This window comes from Hyposmocoma kahamanoa, unplaced genomic scaffold (genome assembly GCF_003589595.1).
Source record: "Hyposmocoma kahamanoa isolate Upper Pololo Valley unplaced genomic scaffold, ASM358959v1 64, whole genome shotgun sequence".
Lineage (NCBI taxonomy): Eukaryota > Metazoa > Arthropoda > Insecta > Lepidoptera > Cosmopterigidae > Hyposmocoma > Hyposmocoma kahamanoa.
In genome coordinates this window covers 15,870,354-15,881,306 of record NW_020653852.1, presented here as the reverse complement: position 1 = coordinate 15,881,306, position 10,953 = coordinate 15,870,354, and the positions used below count along the sequence as shown (strand labels likewise).

The window sequence follows — 10,953 nt, the reverse complement described above, 5'->3', positions numbered from 1 at the left end:
AATAATATCTACATCTCATATCAACAATGCAATAATTGAAATTTCTTTGTAAGACTAGAATACATATATAAATAATAAAACTACAAAATGTATGCTATATAAAAAGAATCTTAAACAAAATGTAAAGAAAAAAAATATATTTTAATATTTAAATGCAAGGAGGACACATTACCTGAAAAATAGTAATGTTGAAATAATAATAGGTCGCATAGTTTCATACATGCAATAGAGAAGGGTTTTCTTGAGATCTAATTCTAGATCTTTGTAGTGACCACCTTGGGCTGTCGCCCACTGGGGCAATATCTGAAGGGCGGCAAATTAAGTACCCTATTTTTCTATCCGATCAGTGCTTATCCCAAACAATGACAGACAGACAAGTGTTCACATGGCTCTACAGCATTCAGATATATATTAGTATAACCGCCGCAAGAGGCTACAGTTCTTACTCTAGAGTCGCGGCAAATTGGTCAGACCCGCATCCGACCCTGGACGAGCCCAGTTGCAAAGCAGTGGGCTATATGCAAGTTGATCAGGATCCAAATAAACCTTGTTTTGTATGTTAGACAATCAAAGCTTGTTATTTTTAATTATTATATTAAATTTATAGTCTGATTGTGTATCAAACACTAACGCGCAGACGTCACTCTCCGCGCATGAAATAGTCACGCATATCATTTACCTTTACCGCACCACTTTGCACACACTCGAGTATAGCAAGCAACAATCTCATTATTTTATGTTTCGCAGCAAATTCCAAAAGCTCACAAGCGTTCTGCGCCGTCAAACTGTTCACCAATTTGTCCACACACTTCTGTTCCAAATCTGGCATTATGTAATAGGAAGCTAACAACAAAAGCTGCTCCAATCCCGATTCGGGCAAAATGTGCAAATAAACGTAATCTTTGAGATGTTGCAAAGTAGCTTTCGATGTTCCTGCCACATCGACATGACCTTCGGTTGTTTCTCTCCAAGTGCCCCCAAACATTCTACGAAGTACAGGACTGGATGCAGCCAAAACTGCTTTGTGTATGCGGACGGATCCGTCTTCCCCACGCAACTCGATGTCCGTCAATTCCACATCACCGTGAAGAGTAGCGAAAGAACTCGAGTTTGGAAGTATGTCCATGTGAATGTCGACATCGAAAGTATACTGTTGCTTCTTATTATCATGCACTAAATGCCAAGTCCCATCGTCGCTGACGAAATTTTTGTCTACGACACCAAATTCGTTGCTCGAGAACTTAATTGAGTACGAAAGTTCGTCGTCTTGTCGTTGTTTTTGGAATTTGATGAAGATCAAGTTGTTGTAAATATTTGTGTGACCATTGTTCACTTGGGCAGCGATCACTTTGACCTGAAAGATGGCCGCACCACTGATAACGTATTCAGGGCTAGTTTTCGTCGCGAACGGTGTGTTATAGTTGGTGACAGCGAATTTCACTTGAAGCGTGTTCCCTCGTTGTACCAGATCCTTTTCTTCCATTCTGCGAATAAAACAAATTTTTGATTTCGATTGTTGGTACAAAAAATATTAAGGATAAAATGTTAAAACAGTGAACTGTAAAAAGCACAATAGCGAAAGAGACAATTTGATAAATAAGACAAGATCAAAGTGTCAAAAGCGTAATCGCTTCTTGAATAATTTCAAGAAGCGTCAATGAGATCGCACTACACTAAACTACTACAGAATTTACATTTAACCTGTACATAACAAAAATTACAAATAAGATTTGTACTCTCGACGCCCTGTTATGGAATTTGAAAGAAGTAATTTATTTCCAAAATTCGCTACGCTGAAGCCGAAAGGGCTCACGACCAGTGCATTGGCACGCATACAGGTAATATGAATTAGAACCGAGTACTCCCATAAGACGGCCACTGACATTGGGGTAGCTCCCGCAAAAGGCATTGTGATGAATCTGAGCAGCTTAGTCTACAATTAGGCGCCGCGCAAACGTGTGTCATGTGTTGCTTTCAAGCAACCGGCAACTAGAAGCAAAAATATCTATTTAAACGACAGTGTTCGACTGCCGCAACCGGTGACTGTGTCGACTTCATATTCATTCTACGAAAATAGAATATTCGCTTCTAGTTGCCCGTTTCATGTATCCAACACATGTTTACGCGGCGCCAAATATTTTCGTGCTCCTAGGCACTAGGAGTGTATAGTAGGAGTACGCCCCCGAAGGGGTCATGTGCTCCTACTATATACTCCTACTACTAGGGGCTCGAAGACATTATTGTCCTGATTCTCATACACACACATTTGCTTATTCCCTGTCGTGACCACTGGCGACAAACGGGGAAAAACCCCATACGTTACCAGGTGGTGACAAAAGGTATAAAAAAAAATCTGTTGTTGCCAGTGCAGTGGTGACAAATTTAAGAATTAAATTAAAAAATCCTTGTAGTTGACACTAACAAAAGGGATTTAAAATTCGAGTTTCATGATAAAAATACAGAATTACAGTTTAATGTTAAGAATAAAGATCTGTATTTCTATCATTAAACTCGAATTTTATTTTATTCCCGTTCGATGGCGGCAATAAACAAGGACTCTTCAGTGCCCACTGGGGGTGCGGCAGGGGCCACTTTGGGAAACTTAGAGCATAGTCAGAAAAATTCAACTGACAAAATATGTAGGAGTTGGTAGCTAAACTTTATGCTAATCTCGTAATATTTGATATAAAAATAACGTTATTACTAAGTATGCTAGAGCATACTCTTTTGCTTTTTTTTTACTCCTCGATATATCGGTATTGTAGGTAAACAGAAGATCCACCAGTTAGCTGAGGTTAGTTCCACCTGAGGAGTATATGTATACATTGTCCCCTTACAAAAATTATTTTAATGATGAAAAGTACTTTGAATAACACCTTGAGAGAGAATGTTCGACCAAAAGGTTGGTTCATAATTTGTAAGTGGTAAATGAAATCATGGCAGACCAACATATAATGTCTACTATTACTCAACACATCTTTGGACACAAACTTACGTTTTCGTTTCGCTACACTCCTTTTATGGACAGCAATTTGTAGAGTGTGGAAACAGACCACATCCTTTTTCTATTGTACCCGAATAATAATAATACTAATAACGCACACACTCAACATAACCCCGCACCAGGGAAACTGTCGCGGGTGCCATGGACACACACATAGACAACCACAAATCACATCCAAACTCACGAGAGAAATAAATGCAGGTCGTACAAATATTTCTCCCGGCCCGGGAATCGAACCTGGGACCTCTGCGTGGCAGTCCGGCATGGTAATCGTTGGGCCATAGAGGCAGTTTAGAATAGACCGCTTCTTCCTACAACAACTCCTTTGTTACTTATTTGTGTACCTCCTAATGTAAACTCCGTAACATTATAATTTTTTACATTAATATATTAATAAATATAATGATATAATTTTGTTTATATAATAATATTAAGTGACGGGACGAACAAGTCGTGCGCCTAACGGTACGCTACACGCTTGTCCACAACAGTTGCAGTGCCACTCCCAAGCTTAAATCGCAAAGATCTGAGGGGCACTGCCACTGCGCCTGTCACCCTGAGACATAAGTTGACAAGTCCCATGTGCCTGTAATTTCACCAGCACCCTTACCCTGCAAAACTGGAACACAGTAATGCTGACATTACTGCTTGGTGGCAGATATAGGTAAAGTAGCAGTACTTCCCTGGACGAACTCTGTCACAAGGAGCTCTACTGCTATTTATTTATTTAATAGATAATGTTACTCATATAAATTATATAACATATCAATTCCATCTTGATTCTTCTGATAATGTTTCTTTCCTTTTTGGTTTCTCTTCCGGCTTTGGCATTGGCACAAAGTAATCTAGAGCCATTCATATGAAAACTAAAAGGATACTGGCAACCCATTATTGTAGCTATTAATAATATATATATTCTGGCTTCCATCTTCTAACAATACACTTTAAAACATTTGGTATAAAAATGCTGATAATATTTACAACTTTAACTGTTATTGTATATTATATAACATATATTATATGACAAAATATGCATTTGTTCAGTTTGGGCCAACCAGCAGCTTTTACTTTGGGGAGCCCTGCTCAAATCATAAAAATATATACAGAAATGAATGACGCCCTCATAGTAAAAGTTGTTCTTATTGGTAATAGAATCACTGCCTAAAATATAGTGAATAAACAATGCCACTAGTACTGCACAACAATAACACCAGTATCTTTATACAAGCCCATAGGACTTATTATTATTTTTTATTATTAGGGTGGCTTCAATTAGGGCCTATACAACGCCTCATTACTTACCATTACCATTACTTACCATTGACTGATCTATTGGAATCACCACTAATTACACCTAAGGAATAATTCTTATCAAAGGTAATTATAAAATTATGATAAAGTTCTTTGTGCAAGCACCTAATCTTTTTAAGCACAACTGAGTAAAAATATAACCATTAAAATATGACAAAGACTTTTATAAAAAGGGATGACTGCAACTACAGTAAATCATTTAATAAAATAAGTTTACAAAGGATGCTGGATATGGGAAGCTCATTACATATTACTCCAATTACTTTAAAATCAGTGTCTACTAACATAATCCACTAGGTACCTATCTTTTCAAATTCAAAACAAATAAACAACAAACTTAAGTAAGGTGCTGTTGTGATGTTGGACCATAATAATGTTTAACAGTTTAAGGTCTGTAAACATAGCCACACACTAAAGTACACAAACTGCGCTCAATTCGTTCGGGCTAAGTTCAATATGAATTGAAACTTTTTTTAAGTCTAAATTTGTTTTTTCAAACAAATGAACTTTACGGTTTTACGAGTCAGCCGCGACCATAGGATCTGTAAAGGGCTCGAAACGTTGGTTTCTTTGAAAAAACAAATATAAGTACGCTATTTAGATCCGAAATAATAGTTTCATTTCCAATTTGCAACAATCGTGGAAACCTAACAATTCTACTTCAATTTTAAAAAGTATCCTATTGCGCAGTATGCAATTGATAAGGTCAAGGCAACTCAGGAAGTGTAGTTGAGCAGTGGCAAAAATAAAATCTACAAAAATTTATTGAAACAAAGGGCTACCTAGGAAAACAAAACAATGGAAATTATTTTTACGCTCTTACCTTTCGATCCTGGATTGGTATATAAATTTATACCTCGCTTTACGATTTTTATTTATGTTATTGTGAAAAAGAAAAAAAAACGTAAATTTTTTCAGGTACGGGACAATTCAATTTTAGGTTTACAGCGAATCCACTCCTTAGATGATTTGTTGACAAACAACGTCGCAAATCGCAACATTGCATTTGTTTTTTTTTATTCATTGAGCGTTGAGCCACAGATTACAGGTTGAGCGCAGGCTACGGGGTATTGCTAAAAATTTACTTTCTATAATATCGATTTAATCACACAATACACCGATCGAGCTTGAGAGCCACATTCAAGTCTTACTCATTAGTTGTACGTTTATGATAGCCGATGATATGTGATGATGTTTTACCATGGCTCATGGTGTTTTACCATCCTCTAAGTTTTATGCACGAACACTATAGGGTCGTATTCTAGAAATCTACTCAATACTCAAGTCAGGATTTGAGTATGGTTTAAAGCACTCGAAATCATACTCAAGTCCCAGCCGTTAGGGTCGTATTTTCAGTGCTTGTATTTCCAGTGCAATCCTGACTTGAGCATTGAGTAGAGTTTTATAGAATACGACCCTAAGGTATAACACAAATAAAAAGTAATTTTAATTAAATTGTGAACCGACCTCAAAAGTTTGCTTATTGGCTTTTATATAGAAATTATGCATATTTACTCATTTTATTGAAATCAGTTAAAGAAAAATGCGTGAAATCGGATTCATGCCCTAGTTTGCCATCCTTAAAGGATTCGTCCTTATTATTATTATTGGTTCCATTTAAATTAGAAGAAAATATTCGTATTTTCTTCTAATTTAAATGGAACCAATACTGATTTCCTCTCTTTCCAACAAAAAAAACCATTAAAATCGGTTCACAAAAAACAAAGAGTAATCGTGTAACATACACACACACAAAAACAGTCGAATTGAGAATCTCCTGCTTTTTGAAGTCGGTTAAAAATATGTTTAAGTAATATAGTCGTCGTGGTCGTCACAATAAAAGGCGATTAATAACCAATTAATCACCAACTTCAACAAGTCAACTCAATTTTACTTAGAAATCATACTGACTATTTAATTTTCGAATTTTGACTTTGACAAAGATTGTACAATACAATATGGTAATATGAATGAAAATAAAATATTATTACACTTAGGTACTTTGATACAATGAAAGTGAATAAAAATTTAAATTATGAAGTCTTTTTTGTTTTCCATCATAAGTCCTTGTGAACTCTGTTAATGTCTACACTTCAATAACAGTTACAGGTTGTCATTGTGATCATTTAAAATACTTAGGTTATTATTTATATTAACTCTATATTGCATAAATGATTGTTAATTATTCTATCTAGAACTTAAAACCTGTGACCCGAAAAATAATTTAAACGATCATAGGACTCATAAAACTTCGAATCGATTTCTCATGAGAATCGTCTAATATGGTTACCGATAGTTTTAGTCTACGTCCCTGTTAAGTTATGAGTACAGTTTTTACAGAGATTATTTTAATTTTAAGTATATTATGAAGAAAAAACGAAGAAAGAAGTAGTGATGAAGAAGCCAGAACTATATTCCTTATTTTAAACCAAATTACAAAAGACTTTATCCTGAAAATTCCACTAATTACGAATTCAATGCTTTTGTTCAAAGTGATTGAAGATAATATGATTTAAGTGAAAGTAAAACATAAACATTGACTCCCGCCGCTTAAAAGACTATTTAAAAAACCCAAGCAAGTGAACTAAGTTATTTAAGAGAAAGTGAAAATGGTATTAGAATTACAATTTTAATGGAAAATATTGTTGAGCATCTCGATAATGAAACGTAGAAATGGCTCAATAGACACGTATCCAAGCCGAAACTATTAATAAAAAAAAATATTTATGGAAAAAAAATGGGGGCTTTTGAACTGAGTACAGTTTAAAGATTAATTTTATTTTAAGTATATTATGAAGAACATACAAAGAAAGAAATAGTGATGAAGAAAGTTAGAATTATATTCCATTTAAACTTAATTACAAAATAGTTTACCCTGAAAATTCCAATAATTACGAATTCAAAGTTTTTGTACAAAGGTACAAAGGGACAAATATAATGTGATTTAAGTGAAAGTGAAAACATAAATATTGACTCCCGCCGCTTAAAAGACTAGAGAACCAAGTTATTTCGGATAAATTGAAAACATAATGTATAACCACAATGGAAAATATTTAATGAGGATCCCGATTATTAAACGAAGTCATGGCTCAAAGAACTTATATCCATACCAAAACTCTTAATAAAAAAAAAATGTGCATCAGCCGATGTATATGTATGTAAATAACCTGAAACATAGTACATACTTAAAATAAGTTCTGAAAATTATAGAATATAGCTAGGTATCAGTTTTTTAGTGGTTATTTTGCAAGTTTTAATGAAAAGAATGGCGTCTTTAAGAAAATACATAGGTGACTTTGTTCGTAAATTACGAAAATGGTACTTACATATGGTAAACACTCATGGTTGAGTTTTAATTGCAATACTTAATCCACTCTTCAGATATTGGTGCTAATCTCACCGATGAAATGTATCAGGGTGTGTATCATGGTTCAAAGAAACATGAACCTGATCTGGACAAAGTTATGCGCCGCGCGTGGGACAATGGTATGGATAAAATGATTATAACTGGAGGAAGTTTAAATGACAGCAAAAAAGCAATTGATTTGGCCAACAGTGACTGTAAGTTTTTGTATTTGAAATGCTGTGGTTTGTACTGAATTGAGCAGTTGAGTCATTTATGTTTTTTTTCTCTAGAAAATAAAAATAATTGACACTATAGTCACAAAGATGAAAGAATGTTCTTAAATTTGTATTGAATTGATATTCAATTATTTGTTGGGAAATTATTCCACTAGTTTGTTATAATTATTAATACAAAGATTGAACACTTAGAAAAAAGTTCTTTAATCTGGCCAGATTCAAATGGATGTGTCCTAGCAAACTGTGCTACACACTGCCTACTAAACCACGGAACAAACCAACGGACGTCACGAATTTCGCTATGTGGTTGTTGTAGGATCTTTGTATTTTTGGTATTTCAATGACTTTTTAGCCGTAGCGCCATCTATAAAAAATATATGAAATAATTTTGTTACCCAGTTAGGTAACTTTACAGCTACCAGCTCTGGCTAGAGATGTCGCTATTAACTGTATTCAAACTGTTAAGAATGTTCTTATACAATGATAGATAAATAATAATTATATAGTGCTGTCTTATTTATACGTATATTGATTTACATGTGTGTAGAGGGTAAGTGGGTCGGTTTCACTTTACTTTTTTGAAATGAAATGTTGGAATAGTCTTAAAATTTTAAACTTACATGGTATTATTGAATTCAATATAATACTTACCTATACTTAATTTAGTATATATTTGTTTTATTTAGTTTAATTTAATGTCTAATTTTAAAGAGTATTGGTACAACAATCTAGAGATCAAAGATAATTTAATTTAATTTGATATTCGATTTTTTGGTTGTTATTGTTTATATGTTACAAATTATTCTGTTATTTGTTGTTATTTCAGTTTTAATTTCATTTCAAGTATTTCAAACATTGCAAAACAATAATTCACAAAATTTATATGATGTGTAATGAATAATTCAGAAAATATTATTAACTTGTATAATAAACAATATAATATTATGTGTACATAATACAGCTTTTCAGAGCAATGTACATACATTTCAGCAAGACTCTTTGCAACTGCAGGATGTCATCCAACACGATGTACGGAATTTGTAGCAGACCCTGATAATTATCTCAATGCACTAAGAGCACTTATAAAGGAGAACCATGACAAAGTTGTTGCAATAGGAGAGTGCGGTCTAGATTATGACAGGCTGCAGTTTTGTGATAAGGAGGTACAATTAAAGTAAGTGTATGTACATGTATCATCTCTGTGTTTTAACATCAGGAAATCCCTTCCAGCTGTTTGCTCAAAATGTCATTGAGTACTCTTCAATATATTGTTCGACACTCAAAAATCCTTTTTTCCAAAATGACTGATTTTGTAGATGTCTTTGTTTTTAAATGTGTCAGCCAAAAATATTAGACAACTTATTAGACAAATCTGTAGCATAATATTTTCCATTTCTGGCTACAGTTATTTTGTGTCAAATACATATCTTCCGTGTTACTAAAAATATAATTCGATCTAAAAAAAAAAAAAGGTTTTCACAATTGTTACACATTGGAAATGAAACCATTTTTCTGATAATTCGTTAGTTTTTTGTTTGTTTTTGTGTTTCGTTAGTTTCGTGATACGTCGTCGTATGTTCAAGACTGCGGTTATTCAAACTATAAGAGTAAAAAATAGTTTTATAGACCTTGCGTGAAAAAGTCCTTAAATACATTTGTAGGGGTTAAGGTTATTGTTCAGACAGTCATCATCCAGACGCGATAGCAATAGCGCATTAGCGTCATTAACAGAAGTGATTTTGGCATACATTTTCATGTCATCAGCAAAACTATGTAAATTGGAAAAACGGAAACAATTACCAATGTCTGTTATAATTATTAATACAAAGATCAAACACTTAAATTTTGAAAATCTTTGTATTAATAATTATAACAAACTAGTGGAGTAATTTCCCAAAAAATAATTTAATATCAATTTAATTCCAAATTAATAAAATGTCATTACAAATATATTAAAAAGGTGTGGCTCTAACTATGTATGAACCTTGAGGAACACCATTAAGTATGGTTACCCAACTTATTTAATTATGTCCTACTTTAATTATTAATGCGTTCCTTATTTAATTTTAAATTAATTACGTAATTATTACGTATTTGATTATTACCTATTTTAATTAATTACATTATCAATTCATCACATATTTAATTACATGACTTATTAAATAAATTGGTACTTTGAATAATACAAAATAATTAAGGGTTTAATTGAATAATAAAATTAGTTGAAAACATGATAATTAAAAATTTAATTAATTAAAAAACGGGTATTTAATTACAAAATATTATGTAATTTAATAAATAATTAATGATGTAATTTTTTTTTAATACTAACGCACACACTCAATATAGCCCCGCACTAGGGAAACCCTGTGTCGCGGGTGACATGGATACACATATAGACAACCACAAATTACACCCAAACTCACGAGAGAAATAAATGTAGGCCATATAAATATTTCTCCCGGCCCGGGAATCGAACCTGGGAACTCTGTGTGTGGCAATCTGGCATGGTAACAGATTGGCCACAGAGGCAATTAAATTACTTAAAAAATTAAATAAGAACTTTTAATAGTATAATAAAGTTTTTAATTAAATAATTAAAAACGTGATTAATTATTAGTGTAATTAATTAAATAGAAGAGCGTGCTCTAAGGTGAATCTGCGCGAGTACACGCTGAACTAAAACTATTTTTTTCGGATTTTTTCAATCAAACCAATGTTTCGGGCCATTAACATGTTACGAAAAATATTTGTTATGGAAAATTTTCCTTGACCCAACTAAGAATATCTGAATTTTTACATAATAATTTACAAAATATGTTTACATGATTGCGTTACAGATATTTCGAGTTTCAACTAAAGCTGAGTCGTGAATTCAACCTTCCACTATTTCTTCACTGCCGCGCGGCTGCTGATGACTTAGTAGATATACTGCAGAGAAACAAAGAAGACATTGTTGGAGGTGTGGTTCATTCATTCGATGGAACCATAGAGGCATTGGAAAAGATTCTTGCTTTAGATCTATATATTGGAATCAATGGATGGTTAGTATGTTG

The 10,953-nt window shown here is 33.4% G+C and overlaps 2 protein-coding genes across 3 annotated transcripts in view; one reads left to right on the top strand and one right to left on the bottom strand.

Moving 5' to 3' along the window:
* Positions 1 to 126: 126 nt before the first annotated feature.
* On the bottom strand, positions 127 to 5,274 carry LOC113230660. 2 transcript variants are annotated; one of them, XM_026464679.1, is made up of 2 exons: positions 5,139 to 5,274; positions 127 to 1,484 (listed from the first exon to the last, which is right to left on the bottom strand). In XM_026464679.1, exon 2 carries the CDS (start codon positions 1,481 to 1,483, stop codon positions 641 to 643), a length of 843 nt encoding a protein of 280 aa, XP_026320464.1. In that variant the 5' UTR covers position 1,484; positions 5,139 to 5,274; the 3' UTR covers positions 127 to 640. The 2 variants fall into 2 exon arrangements, with proteins under 2 accessions (XP_026320464.1, XP_026320463.1); XM_026464678.1 differs by lacking the exon at positions 5,139 to 5,274 and adding an exon at positions 1,884 to 2,085.
* A 1,861-nt stretch (positions 5,275 to 7,135) lies between these two features.
* LOC113230904 (putative deoxyribonuclease TATDN1) overlaps positions 7,136 to 10,953 on the top strand; it is a 13,870-nt gene continuing 10,052 nt past the window's right edge. The window contains exons 1-4 of the mRNA XM_026465014.1: positions 7,136 to 7,145; positions 7,697 to 7,876; positions 8,888 to 9,071; positions 10,738 to 10,941. Of these exons, the coding sequence (XP_026320799.1) occupies positions 7,723 to 7,876; positions 8,888 to 9,071; positions 10,738 to 10,941 (542 nt within the window). The 5' untranslated portion in view covers positions 7,136 to 7,145; positions 7,697 to 7,722. The remainder of the gene's footprint in view (positions 7,146 to 7,696; positions 7,877 to 8,887; positions 9,072 to 10,737; positions 10,942 to 10,953) is intronic.